At 39.4% G+C, this 20,193-nt stretch overlaps 1 protein-coding gene and 1 long non-coding RNA gene across 2 annotated transcripts in view; one reads left to right on the top strand and one right to left on the bottom strand.

Moving 5' to 3' along the window:
• FRK (fyn related Src family tyrosine kinase) overlaps positions 1 to 6,341 on the bottom strand; it is a 51,647-nt gene extending 45,306 nt beyond the window's left edge. The window contains exon 1 of the mRNA XM_064447430.1: positions 5,429 to 6,341. Within this exon, the coding sequence (XP_064303500.1) occupies positions 5,429 to 5,859 (431 nt within the window). The 5' untranslated portion in view covers positions 5,860 to 6,341. The remainder of the gene's footprint in view (positions 1 to 5,428) is intronic.
• Positions 6,221 to 15,042, top strand: LOC135312606 (uncharacterized). The gene is made up of 4 exons (XR_010372222.1): positions 6,221 to 6,517; positions 12,466 to 12,600; positions 13,444 to 13,508; positions 13,847 to 15,042. It is a non-coding gene; the product is annotated as an uncharacterized LOC135312606 (long non-coding RNA).
• The last annotated feature ends 5,151 nt before the right edge of the window (positions 15,043 to 20,193 follow it).

Here is a 20,193-nt window from a genome sequence, read left to right as displayed (position 1 = left end):
CTGTAGTTGTGTTAGCAATGAACAGTTTTTACAAGTTTGTTTTGGTACAGGGTTACTGCTGATTCTGGTGGTGTCCTCAGGAGTATGGGCTGTAACAGAGAGATGAATTATCAGTGCAAGAGAGAGGGAGCACACAGAGACCACAGTGGCTTACATTCAGTTTTCTGACGTGTTCAGCAGAAACTAAGGTTTCACTTTAGAAAGAGCCTCTAGATATTTTGGCTTTAAATACCACTTGGAAAAATGACCCACATGAACCAAAGAAACCCCATAAGCCTGACTTTGCACAAAGTCTGAAACAGGTCAGCCCAGGAAATGCTTTATTTTTCACATATACTAACTCAGATTCTGCCAATGTATGAAATAGTTAAAGCTGAGTCAGGTCACAGAAGGTGAAGGCATTATGGAGATTGACAAAAATAACCTACAAGTCACTTCTGCTTTCGAAGGCTTGTTTAAAAAGATCATTGTGGAATTGACTGGTGAGGTTTCATTGATTAGGTTTGGGGCTCAGTTTCCACCAGCTGGGAAATACCTACATAAGAAATCCCTCTGAAATAAGGAATGTTTCTTAAACTGGCAAAAGTTAAAAGTAATTGCTGGGATCTTCTTTGACATAATCTACTAGGAATTTGTGTGGATTTACTTCCCTCAGCACAGCAGTCTTGTGTCAATAATGTTGGCATGAACGTATGGAATTAAGCCGACTTTCAATAAACAGCCAACAGGTCTTTCAGGATGGCAGGCAAAAGCCCCCTGTAAGTACGCTCTACCTTTCCTCTAGAACAAAGAGTTCATGTCATTCCAACAGTGAGGGGGTCTTTTTATTTTATTTTTGCTTCATTAAAATTAACTGTTCAGCTGGGCTGTATCTGTTGTCCATAACAATTTGCACTATGTTGTTTTCTTGTTTAGTTAAAACAACTGGCTGTAATAAACTAAGGGCAGGTGAATGCGTTACTATGGTTCCTGTTTATAGTGCAGAATTGCGGGCACAAAAAGAGACAGAGATGGGAAGGTCACGCTCCTTGCCAAGGAAATTTATGCCTTTTAATTCAGATTTTGGTGTTAGTCGAATTACTCTTTCTGACTGTGCTTTGCTGGACATGCAAGTTAAATTATGTGACTGTATCTCCAAGTGCAATTTTTGCTTTCCTTTTTCTAAATGTTACATGTCTAAACCCAGAAAAAAGAGCATTCCGAAGTCATGGGATGCTCACTCAAACCTCCTTAGAAATGAAAAATCTGTCTGGCTAGTAGTTTTGACTGATACATGTGACGCAGGGAGAAGAAGAGCAGCAAGTGTTCTTACAGTTGCTAATTTATCATTAGCGTAGTCTGCATCTGCTTTTGGTCAGATATTAAGTTAAAAAACATTTTTTTTAGCAACAGATCTATTTCCTCATGAAGTGAAAGTTCACTGGGCAACTATGGTTTGCTAGGTGAATGCTTCCACTCCCTGGCTGCCTTGTCCCACCTATCTCAGGTAGGGGAAGGAGAACACATCTGTCTCCAGAGAAACTGGGCAAAATCCCTTCACAATCCCCCCACCTGACAGGTTGTTGTTAGTATAAGGAGTACTGCAGGTGCTAGAAAAGATCAGCAGTAAGAAGATGCTGTACTGGTAAATATAAAAATGAAGGGCCTTGTTTCCTCAGTCTGTCCAAAACAGCTTTCATGGTAGCAGGTGTGCATTTCTTGGACGTATTTAATCTTATGCAGCGCACATTTGGACGGCAATGCTGCAGGAGGCAGAGACTGAGCCATGGATTTACTTTTTTTTTTCCCCTTCACCTGTTCACACACACTGTTACTGATTTCATCCAAGTCATTCTGGATGGATGGGGAAGAGCTCACTCAGGCCAAAGGAAGGAAGCAAGATAAACTTTTTTTAACAAGATATCATGCACAAATAGGAAGTGTTTGACTTTTTGAATAAGTTAGTTATATAATATAAATATATTAGCAAAATATAATATAAACACAGTCTCCCTTCAATTTTAGCATACAATTTCTACCAATAAACTTTGGTCTGAGGAAAGCAACACAGTAAAGAGATGTCATTCTTTCTCAGTTCTGCTTGAACATTCTGATAACAGAAAATCCCTTTGTTATAAACAGTATTTAATTTTTGTTTTCCCCAGGCTGGAGATATTGCACATCCTTTCTGCCCTTTCATCCAGTTATTGATCGACCTTATCAGCACTACATCAGTCATAGTGGATGGAGCCAAAGAGAATTCCAGGAAGAAAAACTGTTACCTAAATGACGACAAGGAAGAAAAGCTTCTCACTTTCCTTCTTACTTTACATCATTCTCTTTCTTACCAAGGAAAAGTTCAAAAAAGCCTTTCTCCCTGAAAAATTCACAGACACTTCAGCAAGGAGACAAAATGGTCTGCTGGGGCACTTGCAGAGAACAAGCAATTACCCAGCATTATCTTCTGCCAGAATGGACAACACAGATCCAGATGGACTTTCTGATCTCTAACTGTCTCTGTAATAAAGACCACATCAAAATGTTGATAAAAAAGGCCTAGATATAGTTTGTTGTTAATAATCTTGAAGGCTATAGGCAAAAATGAAATGATTAGCAAAAGAAATTTGACTGCTCTGCCTGCAGCTTTCAAGCATATAGTGGCTAAACTTACATAGTGGCCCTGTCATCTCTAAGTCATTCCATGACATATAGAATATTTAATGCCCCTCTATCCCTTTATTTCAGTGAATTTATGGAGTATCCATGCATGCATACGGATGTCAATTTTTAAAAAACTGTATATGCAATCACACTGCAATCAGCTGCCAGTTTGGTTTTCTTCCCAAGCTTCCTAAGAGTCATACCATGAATCAAGTCTGATTCCCAGAACAGTTTAGACAGTTTGTCTTGATATAGTAAGATGGAGATTATTCCAGAAATAAGCTAAAATTACCATTGTCTCTGTAGACATACAGAAGCTAGTGGGTGCTAGGGAAAGTACCTCCAGCTAACTCAAAGACTGTTGATCAGCTGTGCCTGGCAAAGCATAAACAACACACTGCAAATATATGGTATATGCACATTTTGGCAGTTGAACATGAGACTAAGTCTTCCATTCTTTGTCAGTTCTGCGCTGGGACCATCAAGGACTGGATTAAAGGATGCAAGGACACAATAAAAACCTTTCCTATTTCCACAAATATCTATATCATAGCCATGAGCAATTGGCCAACACCTAAGGGGAGAGCTAATTAAGATCAAAATGGAAATTTTGGGCAAAGAATATGATTAAAGCATTGAATTTTCATTAAAGAGACATTAGAATAACATTTTCACTATCATTCTTTTAATTTAGGGAAAATGAGGGTTATTTCTTTAAACCATCATTACTGTTGCTCTTACTGTTTCAGGAGGATAACAGAGGTGTGAAAAGCAGAGGGTGGATAAAAGGGAATTCTTGGAAGAAGTTGTAGCAAGGAATATTCCAACTGGCTAGAAGGCAAAAAAATCCTCATCATGAGGGTGAAAAGCTCAACTGGAAAAGGTCGACTAAGCAAAAGGGTCTAACTTTATTTTGGCCATGTTTGAGTTGTGACAACTGCTTCCAGTGTCCTTCAGAGCTTCTTTCCAACCTGAGTTAGTCTGTGGTGATTTGTGTGTGGCCCAACAGCAAACAGTCTTATACACATACGAAGATCACTAAACTCAACTGACTTAGAAGGAAATCTGAGAAGAGACAACATATTTAGCCAGATTAGTTTTGGTATGAAACTAAAAACTCATTTTGGAGGAATGACTTCATCTGAGAGCTGTAAAAGCTCCCTATTTCCTCTTCTCTTGTGTTCTAACAATCTATAAAGAAAAATATTTTGCAAAAACTTGGTCTTTATAAAAAAGGGAGAAATACATATAAAAACAGTAAAATAAAATCAATTCTGTAGGAAGCAAAAAAACAACCCAGAATTTATGCAACAATGCACTTTGGCAAACTTAACTTCATATTTGATGCTGCAGGTATAGAAACATAAGAGGGACCTTAGGAGCTGAGACTTTGTTGTATAACTGAGCAAAATTACTTTCAAAGCATTAACAGCAAGCAGAAGTCTTGCATGTCTTGTAATAAAACTAGTTCTTAAAAAGAGAGCAAAGGCCAAACTGAGTTGAATTAGAGCCTACCACCATTTCTCTAGTGGTTCAGAAAATGCCTTCCCTGCAGATTAACTTCTGCAGTTGGAAGAATTCTTTTGAACATGACCATTGAAAGGGTTGTCCGACTGAATACAGAAATAGAAACAGCTGCTCAGACTCCAGAAATTAAGGTCTTCAGGTTAGAGAGGAATCTTACAGTTGCCCTAAGATGCCTCTAGTACAACTCAATAGCCGATAAAAGACTGGCATAATGATATCTGAGCCAATTTTCCTGGCCCCTGGCCATACAGTGGGCAGATCAGATTGGAGATGATGTTTCAGATCCAAATGAGATTTAACTGAAAAGCTTCAACATCATCCCTCTAAAGTCAACATTAATTCTGAGACTAATAATAAATGCCATTTCTGGTGTCTCTTTCCACACTGATAATTTTTGCCAAACCATACCTCTGGAACTTCAGTCAGACCTATTTCAGCAAATGCTGCCTCTAACTGCAACACATAAGTAACTCTGCATCCCAGGCTGACTCAGACCTTACTCATCCTCACCAGGGAGCCAAGTAACTGATTTTGTGTGATTTCTACTCTAGCTCAGAATATTAAATAAGACCAGACATGTTTTGAAGGCACAGAAAAACATGGGGTCATAATTAAACTCTGTGAAAGTTTAACAAATTCAGTTTGTACTCTGTTGCTATATCCACTCTTCTGCCCTTTGCAGTACTTACTCCATTTAAGTTTGTCCTGAGAGTAGAGATTTGCTTCCAAAGAAGAAACAAATAACGTAGAGGGGAAAAAAAAAGCTTATCTGTTAGAGACTCATCCATCATTTGTAAGGAGATGTAGAGGTATAAGGGTAGCTTCCTAAAACTCTGATTAATTGATAACTTTTCAGCTGGTTAGGCTGAGTGCTGTTCGGGGCAGGGTTCATATCTTTTCTCTCTCTGGGAAGCATCTGACACACACTTGCTGTCATACAAATAAAAACAACGAACCACCACAGTGGTAACCAACCTGAAATTTCCAGATGCTTCTTAGGGAAGGTGATTAGGGTATATCAGCAGGGGAAATGACTTAAACCAAAACAAAACCCTCAACACACTGCCTGTCATAATTGATTTTTTTGTGACCACCGTGCCTTTTCCTTGCACACGCTAACTAGTGCTATCACCGGTAGGACAACTGGAGGTTGAGTGTGGCAGGCTACTACTCAACAAAAGAAAAGGCCGTAACCTCCTGTCCCAAACCCATTTAACCTAACAGAAAACAGTCTGCAGTGTGCATTATGTGGGTTACTCACGGCTCAGCTTCGATGCTCTGGTCAGCAGCTATGTAGTTGGCAGGGATGTAGCCCTGGAGCTTGCGGCCAGGATGGAATGACCCCGTTGGCAGGAGGAGCCTAGCATACCACCAGCCCTCGTGGGATGCATCCAGCACTTCAAGCTTATCCCCAGCTCGGAAGCTCAAGTCCTCCTCAGTGCGAGCCTCGTAGTCAAAGAGTGCCACAAACCTGCAAGTATTCACCAGATGTTGGCCAGGCAGTGGAGGTAAAGGTTTCTCTTTTATCTTACTGTCTCCATCTTTCTGGCTTGCTTGTAAGTCATGCCTTACCACAGCAAGGTTGGCAAAGACTTGGCCAACTTTCTCATCCTGCTCACCGTCTCCCCCTGAGAATAAGCACGGGATGTAGGGCTCCAAACAGGCACAGTGCTTCTGACAAAAGTTTCCCATCCTGTTCTTTGTGCCTTCCTCTGCTTCTGCTTTTCTTTTGCTTTTTCCAGTTGTGATACCCTTAGACCAATTTTTGCACCATCAACATTTTAGCTTTTTGCAGGATTTCTTCTCCCCCTCCTTCTTTAGCACAAAATGAAACAACCCTGGGCACAGCTGGAAGCTCCTCTCCGTGCCCCACTGAGAGCTCGCTACAGGCAGCTCCTGGATCGGGAGTGAAAGCCGAGTATCCAAGTGCCAGAGCACATGTGGAGGGAATTTCTCACTTCCTCTTCGGAACAGGAAAACAACAACAGCTGCGCTAGGCTGGCCTCTGGGAACAATGGAGGATCTTCTCCCACAGCAAAACAATAAAGTCAGAATGTCTAGCAGGGGAGGCTTCTCAGCTCTTACCGCTTGGGATGGCTGTTTTCTTATCTCAGATGGAGTCCTGTCATATGATCACCAGTGAATGTCTGTAAGGTCTGTCTTGGTAATGATTAACCAAGCTGACCTGCCTGTTTCCTTAGCAGTCTCTGATGTGGACGGCTTGAATATTTCTTTTTATTTCCTGGTTTGCACTGGTTTCAGTTTTCAGGGGGAAACCTTGGCTCACCCAAGGCCAGCAGACGCCCTCACCTGGAGAGCACCTGTGGCTTCTGCCCTCCCTCACACCCAGGTACTTTCCCCTGCTGAGCACCCACCTTTCAAACCAGTCCTCTGGTTTTTATTTTGGTTTTTTTGTTTTGTTTTTGTTTGGTTTGGGTTTTTTTTTTGTGGCAGGGGGAGGGGGTCTGAGTTTGGCACTTCTTATAAGGAAAAGATAAATATATGGGGCTTACAGCAATACAGTAATAGATTCTCATTTATTCCTTATTCTGTATTTTAAGGAAAAAAAGGCACTAGCCAAAATATTGCTATAGGTAGTCAGCTGATTATACTAATCACCTAGATTGGCTGCCTTCCAGACACCAAGTAAGCCAATGAAACTAAGCTGACCAGTATGTTCCCATTTCTAAAGCACCTATAACCTAGCATACAGACCAAGCACAGGTATCTGGATACTGCTGTGCCAAAGCAGCCTGGAGAGACATCTGCCACATCCCAGCAGTGCAGCCCAAGCTTTATAGCACCTGGAAGTCACCACAGCCTGGGGCACGTGTAATGCTTGGAGCAGGAGCAGGAATTACAGGAGATAGCCTGTTTTCACCATGTGGTGGCATTTCAGTAAGAGGCAAACTCTTACAGATAAGAGGTCAGTCAAAACATGGACCTATAGCTCTATAGCTTCCTGGTGATAGAGACAACTGCCTCCTTTTTTTTTTTTTTCTTTTCATCAGGAATAACTGCTACTGCTATTTTTCTAAACCATTCACACATGTGTCTCGGCTCCATTTACGGTTGCTGACTTCTGTTTCTTTGATCTACTAGAAAAAAAATTAGTAACTTAGAAACCAAAGCCACTTGTTTTCACCATGTCTCTCAATCAGTTATTTGAATGAGGCCAGTGGCACAGGCAGAAGCCTAGTGATGGCCTAGGGACTGCACGGTAAATGAAAGAAGTCTCCACTGAAAGTTTATCACCATCAGGTGCATCTCCACTGAAGAGGGGTGGGTAACTGCTTTGTTACTCCTCTTTTGCAACGCTGCAAAAGAAACGGAATAAAGAAGAAAGTACTGTACACATTAAGTGATCGCTACACCTCATAATCCGTAAGTGAAGCCTTTGGGTCTGATCAAAAAATGGCACGTGATTTTGCAGATTATGAGAATTGTAATTAGTTTACAAAGCATCACTGCAGATGATTATCACAGCAAATATTAATCACTACCTAGATCAATAAGAACAGAGATGTACAAATTTGCATATTTGATAGTTTTCCTGTAATGGTGTGTGGTTCTGGCAACTTGGGTGTTAATCTGGCAAAGACTTGCACACACACTTACTGCACAGAATAGTTTCATCGTGACAGTGGAGCTACTTACATTCTACAGAATCAATCTCATGCACAGCTCTTTTCAGGATCAAGGCCCATCTTTACACGCAAGTACCAATATACATACACATTAGGAAGCACACTGCATTCACTGAGACCACTCAGACAAATATTTGTAATTGTTGCTAGAATGGCTTTAAGCCTACAAACATTTGTGTGTATGAATACCTTATATCAAATAAACCCAGGCATTAAATTCATCTTCTCTCCCAATTTATGCCTCTGCTCAGCTTTAGAAGACCAGAAAGACTTTTGCTCGAAGCAATCAATATCTATAAATCAGATTACTTTCCTTCCCACCAACTCTTCAGGATCAGTTCTATTTATGAAACAAGAAGACTTTAACGAACAGCCATGAAATTCATTAGTCAGATTTAAAACTCTCCTCAAAAAGAGAGAGGAGTGGGGTTGCTGAGAACTGCTGAGCAGGTTCCCAAGCCTACGTGGGGCAAGACCGTGGCTGAGCTGCGGTGGCCACATTGCAGCAGTGCCTCTGCAAGGGTCTCTGTTCCCATCCTGGTGACTTTACTGAGGATCCTCTGCATTTCTGAAAATAGAGCAGTGCTCTTTATGTTTTAGAGACTATATAATTTTATCACAGTTAAGAAAAAAAGAAGAAAATGTAATAAAAATGTACTTGCTGGTTTTACTGAAAAAAATAAAATCTGATAAATTCCATAATCCTAATTTTCATGCTCACAGTTTGGAACAAATGATGACAATCATCTATATTAAGGGGCTCTTCAATATAAAGTATTGTCTGAGCCCTCTGCATTGGTATTACATAAAATTTAACAGGATAATCCTTGCAGCACCTATTTCTGGGCTTAATGTAGTTCTTTTGCCTTGCATCCCACTGTTTTCTTTTTGCAAAAGGAGGCCAAACAGATCTGTGTTGCTTACTGGCCTTCTGAACCTTTACTTAATTTGTTTTGGAGACTGAGTGTCAAAACAGAAATTGTCCAAATAAATAAGCTACTGGATGTAACGTGACTGTGAAAGACTTAATCAGATATATTGATGAGTTTTATTAGCAAAAATGCTTTGAGAAGGACAGAAGAGTCTCACCACGTTCTTACATCCAGCAATAGCTAGGGAGAAAGATTTATTTATTATGACCAGAATAGCACATTTATGGTATGGATACTGAAATCTCATATTCTGGTCCCTATACTATTGAAAAAATCATTAATATTGCAAGTAGTTTCTTGACATATGCAACACCTTAAAACAAAGATGGATCATTTACAATCTGTGTCTGACAGGATCATATAAACTTGGATTTTAGAAAAGGAACCAAATCTATTCAACCAAGTAGTACTTTCCCCCTTCAAATTAGGTAATTCCCCACTGCTTTTAAAGTGTATTTCCTTGTTGCATAAAGAAAGAAGTCCACACTGATGCTATAGGTTTGAGGATGACAGATATCTGAAGTTACTTTTAATATTCTGTATGTTGCTTACAAAGTGCTGTATAAGTAAGACTCTTGCAAGGAACCTTACCCCTGCTTAAAGGATTAATTTGCAGTCTTCTAAATCCATTAAATCAAATTCTAATTAACTTGAAGTCAATATTCTTTAGGCTTTGTTTATTCTACAAAACAATCATGTTTAAGCATGGTGGTGAAACATATTTCTCTTAGTTGCCTGAATGGACAGAAAAACAACATGTTAATATGGTATGTTTTAGCAAGCCCAGCACAAACCTAATCTGCAACACTGATATTAATTGAAGTGCTCTTGGAATGAGGTAATGTTCTTAGTATGAGGTACTGCTCTGCAGGCATTAAGGTATCAGACTGAGTCATACTAAATAAGTACAGATAAGATTTGAATCCATAATATTTCAAAGGTCTTGTTTTGATAAAATTTGTATTTCGTTCCATGCGTTCAAAAACCACTTTGTATGAGTTTTCATTACAGATATTTCCTATGTTTATTGATTTGTATGTGCTCTGTATGGAACTATTGGTATAATTACATAAAACCTTAGAGTTTTAGAAAAAATGAACCCTCTGCCTCATAAATATGCCATTCCACATTTCAGAGACAGGGAGTGAACATCACTGAGCATCAAGCTTTGGTAGTGATGATACATGATGTTTGAAACCATTCCTCTATGCCATGCAGAGAAGAATTACAGTCACAATGGTACTCTGCTGGGGGTAAAAAGAATATTCCAAGGGAATATCCACCAACAGTTTTTTTAAGAAATATGAGTCAGTTCAAAGTGGAAATTGAAAAATAGACTGTTTTTCTTAATAATAAGATGAGATCACAACAGAAACAAACATTTTCCTCTGCAATTTCTTCAAATTTTGTAAAGAGAAAAAAACTCCATGTGGGAAAATGAGAAAATAAAATATAAAATAAAAGAATAATAATTAAATAACATATGAAACTTCTGCCTGTAGTGCACTACATTTCCTACATTGTATAATCTTTTTGAAGTTAGTAGTTATACTGCTGCATTAATATATGCTAGTTTAAATATTTGACATAGTATACCTCGCTTAGAAAAACTTCTTAATGTGTTATGATAAAGCAATTAAAATGTTCCAGCAAAGTAAAATATTCAGATAATATGATCTTTAAAGAAATTAGAAGAGAATGAATACTGCTCTGAATCTGTGCTTGGGAAATAGTTTAAATTATTAAACATTTTAAAGTTGTGTTGTTTTCTTAAGGTAACAAATTGTAATGAAGCACAGTGATTTTTATATTATAGCTGTCTTTTCAGCTATATTTCTTTCCACTTGCACATTAGAACGGAACACATTACCACCACTTTGCAGCTTTTTTATAATCCTTTTAATCGGCACTTCCATTTTGTTTCTGTAATTTGCAAATTGCCATTCTTTTCAATGAAAATAAATTATGTGCGTAATTTTACTCTTGACAAAATTGTTTGCTCTTATTGATTAATCATGCTCCTGGTTTTATATGTTATCTTAAACCATAAATCCACAAAAACATAGAGTTATATTTGATTTGGCATTTTCCAAACTTACATCTTTTGCATTTGTAATGAGAAAACTCTGGCTATTTATTTTCATAGGGCTGGTCCAATAATCCATCTCTGCTCTAGAAAGCATTAAAAGTACATTTCAAGTGCTTCAGTGATGAGGGTTGCTTATTTATTAGCTAAATTTGGGCCTAAAAGAGGCTACATATGACAACAAATGAACACAGAGGAATAAGGCTCTGTCAAGGAGTGACAGAATAGAGGCTTTCTCTATTTGTTCAAACAATCAGATCTCACTCTGCATAAATTTAATGCGAGTTTTGCCATTATCTGCAATGGGACCAGACCTCAGCCATTATTTTTCATTTTATCGTCCATTATTCTAAATGATATACAGCACACACTGTTAAAAATTGTAAGTTAATTTGCTTTCTGTGAAGCAGCCTTTCTGAATAAAACCATGCTGTAGCTCTCTAAGGCATGAAAAATACTTCTAATTGAATCTATCTCTGGGTGGCAAAAAATATGGTAAGTGGATGACAAAGAATAATCAGCAAACATGACTTTGCCATTCTTTTAAGAAAATGTATTCCAAAACTGAAGCTGTTATGGATTGGGTTTAAATTTAGAAAATGTATATATTTATGAAGATTTTATGATGGGTCAACATAATTTCTCACATAACTCTATCAAAATCTGCATGCTATGCCGTGGATGACTTGTAAACATGATTTACCATCTTTATCTTCAGAAGTTGGAATTGCATCAAGAGAAGCAGATAAGTCCAAACACAGAGAAACAGAAAGGAACAGTGCATCAAAATACTGTACTCACTGTTTCACCTGTGAATGAAAGTGGGTTTTTTCCAAAAAATAAAATCAGCGCTCTCTCCTGACCTGTGCATGTGGGAAAGGCACCATCTTACAAGGAGCTAAAACTTACAATTAGAATATATTGAGATACCATATAAAGGAACACATATTTTTAATTAAATTACTGAAATATTACATGTAAAAACAGTAGGAAAACACTAGCTATTGATTTTAGAACAGAATAGAATAGAATAGAATAGAATAGAATAGAATAGAATAGAATAGAACAGAACAGTACTACTGGAAGGGACTTACAATGATCTAGTCCATCTGCCTGACTACTTTGGGCTGATCAAAATTTAAAGCATGTTATTAAGGGCATTGTCCAAAGGCCTCTTGAACCCTGACAGGCTTGGGGCAACAGCCACCTCTCTAGGAACCCTGTTCCAGTATTTGACCACTCTCTTGGTAAAGAAATGGTTCCTAATATCCAGTTTAAACCTACCCTGGCGCAGCTTTGAACCATTCCCAAATGTCCTATCACTGGATACCGGGGAGAAGAGAACAGCGCGTCCCTCTCTACTCTATTTTACTTTTATTCTTCCTGCTAGATAAACCATATTTATACAAATACCTCCATATTACTGTAAATTGTGCAAACACTAGGATTTTATACAGCTAAAATCTCCCTGTAGGAAAAGGGCTGCGTCTATAATCAGTTCTTGTGGTTATATGAACCCTGTGCACTACCCATCCATCTTCCAGACTAGGTCTCCCTCTCTCCATGTATATTTTTTTATATAGTTGCCTACTGTTCTTTTCCTGTTTTGTTTCTGCTGTATCTTCCTTCAAAGGTATGCAGTGAGATGCTATAAAAAGAACATGACCCAACATGGAAGATATTGTCTTTATGAACTGGAAGAAAGGCGATAGGAAGTACCCCACAGCAACCTCAGGATGTGCACTTACATCTTTTCCATACCAAAACGGTAGGCAGAAAAGGAAGCTATAATCCTGGATTTACTTCAAAATTCCATTGGGAAGCAGCAGCCAGGGCCTGTGCTAAACTCTGGAAACAATTTTAAACACCATAGCGTAACCATGACCAAGGGCACAACTGATTTAAAAACTGTTATCTTACCTACCCATCTTCAGAAGCATAGGTATAATCTGAGGGTCAGCAAATACCAATACTTAGGTGACTGATTTCTTATTTGATCCAGTATAAAAGGTCTTAAAATCATGCTTTTCTTACTCTGAAGTCAGTGACATTATACTCATTGGTGTAACTGAGCAGAATTTAATTTTTACCCTTAGTTAATGTGTCATTACTTTTGTATCAGTTTTTGACACGTTTAGAATAGTCTTTATGTAAAGGTAAAGATGCAGTATGTGAACTTATTTCTTTACTATATTTCAGCATCAGTCTGACCTGTTTCCCATTTGTTCAAAATAGTTTCACAAATGAAACTGATGCAACTTGTCCTGCAAATACATATACTCTTCCTCTTCTTCCTTTCTTTTTGTATCTGTATTCTTCCCTCTGTCTCTCCTACCATCTTTTTTATATAGTTTCCTACCTGCCCTTTTCTTTCTGCTGTATCTGTCTCTCACAGATATGCAGTGAGATGCTGTACAAAGAACATTACTCCACATGCAAGACATGGTCTTTATAAACATAAGAAAGGGGATAGGAAGTAAGCACCTTTACTGAAACTCACTGTCAGTGAGCACTTGTGATACAGATTTCTGTTGATGTAGACAAAATAATTTGCTCTTCTTCTCTGACAAAATTTTCCCAAATTCATATTCCTCTGTATTTGTTTCCACAGCTTTAAACCTCATCAGAATTCCTCCTCGACCTGAGAACAGCATGTGGCTCAACACAACAACATAGGTAAACGCAAACATCCTGTTTTCCTAAAAATAGAAGAGGTGGCTCTGACCTTTCTCACAGACTTTCATAGAAACAGAGTACAGATCTTTAAAAAGTTACATCAGCATGATGGAATCTTCTTGAGGCTTGGTATATAATTAGAGTTTTAGAATATATTTTTCTAGATCGCTTCCTTCTTACCAAAATCCAGCATACTTTTTTTATCTTTTCATCAGATCATTACTAGACACTCTCTAGAGGCAGAAGCAGAACAGTAAATATCAAATGCAATTTATATTCAAAATAAGCTCTTATATTTGAGAGTTATAAGAATTACCATAAGCATTTTATTATTGCAGCCCCAAGGCACATCACTCTCAGTGTCCAGTATACTCAGCAATGAACACATACAGAAGAAAATATTTCTTAAATAGAAGGTCAAACACTCCTTAAGGAAGATGACTTTTTGTTAAAAGAAGACAAAAACATTGATCTCTCTACTTGTCATGTAGAATTTGATCTTGAAAATCCTAACATGGTGATGTTGGCGGGATCAAGTGTAGCCTGATGAAGTTTGCAGATAAGACCAAACAGAGCGGGGAAGCAGACACTCCAGAAGGGAGAGCTGCTCTACAGGAAGATCTGGATAGGCTGGAAGAGTGGGCCAGCAAGAACTTTATGAAGTTCAGCAAGGACAAGTGTAAGGTCTTGCACCTGGGAAAACATAATCCTGGAGTCCAGCACAGACTGGGATCCACCTCGCTGGACACCAGCTCTGTCGAAAGGGACCTGGGGGTCCTGGTGGACAGGAAGCTCAACATGAGTGAACAGTGGGCTGCTGCAGCCAAGAAGGCCAACAGGATGTTGGGTTGCATCAAAAAGGGCATCACCAGCAGAGATGAAGAAGTCATTATCCTACTCTACTCAGCACTTGTCATGCCACACCTGGAGTACTGTGTACAGTTCTGGCCCCCTCCATACAAAAAGGATGTGGACAGGCTGGAAAGGATCCAGAGAAGGGCCACCAAGACGACCAAAGGAGTGAGAAGCCTGCCATATGAGGATAGGCTGGGAGAACTGGGTTTGTTCAGCCTTGAGAAAAGGAGGCTCAGAGGGGATCTCATCACCGTGTACCAGTACTTAAGGGGTAGCTACAAAGAAGATGGAGATTCCCTTTTTACACGGAGTCACATAGAGAGGACAAGGGGGAATGGACACAAGTTGCTCCTGGGGAGATTCTGATTGGACACCAGAGGGAAATTTTTCACATTGAGGACAGTCAAGCATTGGAATAATCTCCCCAGGGAAGTGGTTGACTCGGCCCACATTGGACACTTTTAAGATTTGGCTGGACAGGGTGCTGGGCCATCTTGTCTAGTCTGCGCTCTTCCTAGAAAGGTTAGACTAGATGATCCCTGAGGTCCCTTCCAACCTGGGATTCTGTGATTGTAATGAATTAAGTAACTTGTATGTTACTTTGAAAGCACAAATTGCTGTGTTACATTACTGTGGCTTCATTCTTTCTGTACTCAGCCCTAGCAGGGCCAAAACTGGAGCAACATGTCCAGGAAAAAAAAATATATGGACCAATTTGATAATAAATGAGTGATGTATGAGTATTATCTAGACTGAAAATGAAAGATAAACAGGCTCAAAAACACTCATCCTTTAAGGACCTTAAATAACTAAACAAAAAGAGTCTGTGGGAAAATATACAGTAGCAGCCTTCAAATATATAGAAGACTGGTGTGCAATGACGTGGTTCTCATATCTGCTAGGAATAGGACATGACATAAGGAAAAAAGATGCATTAGAGCAACAGAGTGTTTTGGCATGGAAGTGGATAGAAAACTCAAACTGTTCTGTGCATAAAGACTCTTAAACACTGGAAGGAATTGCCTCAGTGGCCCTTTGGTCCTTTTAAAGAAGTTAGACAATTGACTATTAGGGATGTTTGCAGTCAGGTTGATCCTGCCCCAGGGCAAGAAGATTACTGTCTTTAGGTCCTTCCTATTTCTGTTATCTTCTAGTTTTAGAGTTGTGGTATTTCCCACTGGCTGTTCGATAGCTCTGTTCCTTTGTGCAGACTGTGTATTGAGATACACCAGATCCGTCTTTTATTCAATCATTAGCAAGTGTCAGGCTTGAAATGAAAGCCTATAACCTACTTGAATAACTCAAATCCTCAGAATGTCTGAATCAGACATATTCCAATGTTACTCATAAAGCAATCGAAGCCATAAGCAACTAAGTTATCTGCACATGAATACGCCTTGAATGAATGGGAAATGAGGACTGAGAAGTTAGGAGTCCTACTCTGGATTTTATGCTTAAAATTGTAAAAATAAAATAATGGTATGTTCAAAAGAAGCTATAGAAGAAAAAAGGCAGCGTCCCGTAGATCATAGGAACTGGCCAGTTCTCCCACCATAAAACACATACAGGTTTACCCTGGAAGTATAGCTTCCCAAAAAGTCCATATTTCCAGTACAATTTCTTTTAACTAAATGTAGCACCCATTCAGCTCAAAAAGAAAAGTCTTTCAAAGTACCTTTAGACAACTACTCAGAGTTTTAAAATATATACTCACTAAAGGTCCAGCAACCAGTCTTGGCTATTAATCACCCTGACGAAATCATTGATTTTCATTTCCTTCTTTCATGTTTCGTGGGAACAGCCCGAGTTAGATTACAAGATCTGAGAGAGGTGATAAGGACAATCAGCAGGCTTTTGAGACATTCTGAGCACCTGGTGGATTACTGTCTATTTAACCTTTTAATGAACTCTTGGGTTTTGTTTTGGGAATCTTGCCTCTTTAGCAGCATGAGCCTCATTTCTATGCTGGTGAGACAGAGAATGTAACCAATATAGCACTGAGGTGCCAGATGTAAACAGATGTCCCACTCCCAGCAGGATGCTATAAATTGTATGTGCATGATTCTACTGAAAAAGTTAGTGTCCATATTTTGTGCCATATAAAAAGGCTACTAAACAATCCAATAAACAGTAAAACTTCTGAAATTGCTAGAATTTAATCAAATCTTAAATCCTGATCAATAGTCAAGAATGTTCGCTGGGCTTCTCTGCCTAGTAACAAGGCACCCCTGTGTCACAGAGGGATGCCTTGAAGATTACGTAGTATTTTGCTCATCTGTTAAAGGTCTGCTAAAGAAATAGTAAGTGCTAGTGACTGTTTTTCAAAGCAAATATATTCTTGACAGCTTTCATTCTCTCACAGAGAACCAGGTTGTCCTTGAAATGAATTAGTGTGGTTAGATCTATGCTTACTAATGCATCACTGTAATAAGTCAGAGGCCTGCCTCTGTATATTCTTAGCTCATTCCTCTGATGGTTCCTAAACAAGTGTTTTCTTCTAAATGTCCTAAACTTAAAAAAACCAGAACCTAATCCTGCAATCCTGTTTAACTGTAAACATGTGAAGAATCCCATTGAAAGTACAATTTAATGCAAAATCCCAGAAACATGTGTCGTACCTCTGTGACAACCACTGATGACTACTAGAGAGTTTTTCTTTCAAGCTGGGATTGCAGGGTCAGGGAAGAACCTAGCTTTATGCTCCCTAGGCCCTTTGAGTTCAATAGGTACAGCATCCTTACACCAAAACAACCGCATTGTATTTGAATCTGGTTATTGATCCATCTCTTAGAGAGGAAGCAGAAGGGTAGTGGTGCTGGTCAGGATACAGGTCAGGAATTGCCTGTAGGTGGGAGCTGTGGCAGCACCAAAAGGGCTAATACATGGGTCTACCTGATGCGGGATTGAAGTTAGAGCAACAGCAGCATTTGTCTGGGGGCTAAAGCCAGCCTGCAGGAGGATAAGGGGGGCTCTCAGGAGACATGTATGCAGAGCTCCCTGAGACAGGCCAGTTGGGTGAGTGTGAGATGCGGGCTCTGTCCTCCTGTCAGTCCGGGATGGAAGTAACAGTTCGCAGATGGGGGAGTTTGTGCTGTGAAGAACAGGGCATTATCCCAGGGAAGAGAGCAGGCATCGTGCTTCGTGGGGACGGAGGTACTCTGTCAGTGCAGGATAGGGATGCTGGGCTGTGAAGCACTCTTCCATCTCTGCATTGAACAACTTCATGGGTTAAAAGCTAAATCAAATGAAAACCCGACGTTCTAGCTCTTAACAGTATGCTAAAATAAAATATGTAAAAAAACCCAAACAACACATTTTCGTTTGACTTATTCTACTCCAAAAGTATTTTCATTTGTTTTTAAAAACAAGCAGGAAAAAATCTAGAATGTTCTGAGCTTACTTTTACATATGAAGGTGTTACTTGTCTAAAATGAAAATGCTTCATGTTTGTTCTAATCCTTATTTTATTTTCACATACCACTACTGTGTACTGTCCTGTAGCGGTATGAGGGACCCTTTCCTTTTTTTAACTAAACCCTTATAATCTTTGCCTATACAGGCAAATGGCTCCAACTGCACAGCTGGGACAAAACACAGCTGACAAAGTCAACTCACACAGCCTTAGGAAAACAAAATCGAAGTTTAAGGAAAGTAAAATAGATTAAGGTGCCGATGATTCGAAGTTAACTTGCAGGGAGGCTCCATTGTATTGTAATGCTGCCCTCTTAAGGACAAAGAAAGCGAGGAGCTGGAGTCCCTGTCTTGGTCAGAGGCCTACAGCTTCTGTGTGACAGCTAAGATTTATTTGAGGAATTTTGACATGGGTTTCGCGCCTTTATGTATGTTACTGCATTGTTATGTTCCTCTCACCCTCCAGGGCATGTTAGTACACTCCTGCACTCTAAATCTACACAGTGGTAGGAGCCTCTTCTGCGCGGAAAGCAGGCATGAGGTACGATCAGAACTAAAACGCTGCTTTGCACATCTATAAAAGGCTTTGATGCTTCAGATCTCGCACTTCACGCATGTCTCCTGCAGGTTGCTGAATGGGAGGGCGCGGAGCGCAGGCAGTGCCCTGCCCTGTCCTGCCCACTCCGTGGGGATCTGCGTGCCCGCGGGCAGCCCTGGTGCCGAGCCACGCTGGCCAGGAGGGCTGCGGGCTGGGGGCTGCGGCAGGGAGCTCCCTCCGGGGGGGCTTTCAGCCCCAGCCTGTGGGATGCTGTGGCTGCATGAGGTGAGCCACACCGCAAGCATGACCAGTTAGAAATTTCACCTGTGAGGACAGGATTAATGATTTTTCCCAATGGATTACTACCACATATTTACAATATAAAAGTAATAATTGTGATGCATAAATTAACCATGGGGAAACCTAAATATTATCAGTGAAGACCTGATAGTCCAAAAGTTCAACCTCGGTTATGTGGACATCTCTGAGTGGCTCATGGTGCCATCAAACTTGAAAGACAGAGCTGAAAAAGCAGCCTGAAAGGATGCTGCTAACACATTCAGATAGTTCAGTTGTTACAGAGGATTTTGATTAAAGGCTGCTCCTTTCCGAGAAAGGCCCTAGAGTGGGATGTCAGTTTGTTTAAAGGATCCATCTGAAAGGAAGAAACTGAGACGAAGCAACACTTTTAAGACAAAAGAAAAAGAAAGAAAATTTGGGGATTGTGTGCTGAAAGTAAACAGCCGAGACTTTCCTGTTATCAGGTTTGTGCTGTGAATGCTGAAGGTGAAGGTGATGTTCTCTCATTTATCTTCTCTTTTCCCAGAACTAAAAACCAATTCTCTTCATCAATATTTTTTATATTTCTTGTTGGCATACTTCTAATTTAATCTTCAGCTTAATGTACCTGAAATTTAACTTGCTGGATCTCTCCATTGGTAAGCATTATTCCTCACACAAAGTGGTTTAAGATTAAATATGATTAGTACTTTTGTGTTGTAAATTCTAAGACAGCATATAATTACTGCCAATATAACTGCGCAGCACTCATAAAATCTGGATGCTCAAGATTACATTCAGCTGACAGTGAATACAGTGACCAGGGGGGTGGGCTAGATGATCTTTAAAGGACTCTTCCAACCCAAACCATCCTATGATTCTATCAATGAATCCATGATTTTCGGTATCTGCCCAGATATTTTAATCCTATAGCGTGTTAAATTGGTTTTGTGGCAAGTTTTCGTATAAAATGTTTTATAGGCATAGCAAGAAAAGTTATGAGTTTAAAATGTCATAATCTAAACACAGTTTTGGAAGGTGCATGAGTCCTTGCAAGAAAAAGAAATATTTCTGGAATAAGACAGCGGTACAGATATAATCTGCAAGTCAGGCATACTTTAAGTTAACGTGAGGGTAGTGTGAAACAGCAGCTGTGGGTGAACTCTTGCACCTACTGAAGTCAATCAAAATTGTGGCCTTTGACTTCAGTGGGGCAGGAATTTGCTCCATGTTTCCCAAAGCAAGCAGCTTTAGGAAGATAAAATTTCTTGGGCTCAGAGTTCCCAGGCTGCTGCCTCATCTTTATAGTTGTGATCCCTGTTGTGTGCGAGATCCTGGACGAATCTCTTTGTTTGCTCAGGTTTCATGCTTGTTAATTTGGAAAACATATACATGCATGCATATGTATGTATGTATTCAAGCATATATGCATATATATATTTATTTAACATATATCTAAAACATATGTATGCATCATGTAGATCTAATTTATGGTATGTATATATAATGTATGGTGTATACGATATATATGGTGTGCACATATACACATACACAACAGCATTAAAAAGTATATTAATGTCTGTGGGAGATACTGAAAGCCTT

This window comes from Phalacrocorax carbo, chromosome 3, assembly GCF_963921805.1.
Source record: "Phalacrocorax carbo chromosome 3, bPhaCar2.1, whole genome shotgun sequence".
Taxonomy (NCBI): domain Eukaryota; kingdom Metazoa; phylum Chordata; class Aves; order Suliformes; family Phalacrocoracidae; genus Phalacrocorax; species Phalacrocorax carbo.
This window is presented reverse-complemented; position numbering and strand designations above follow the sequence as displayed.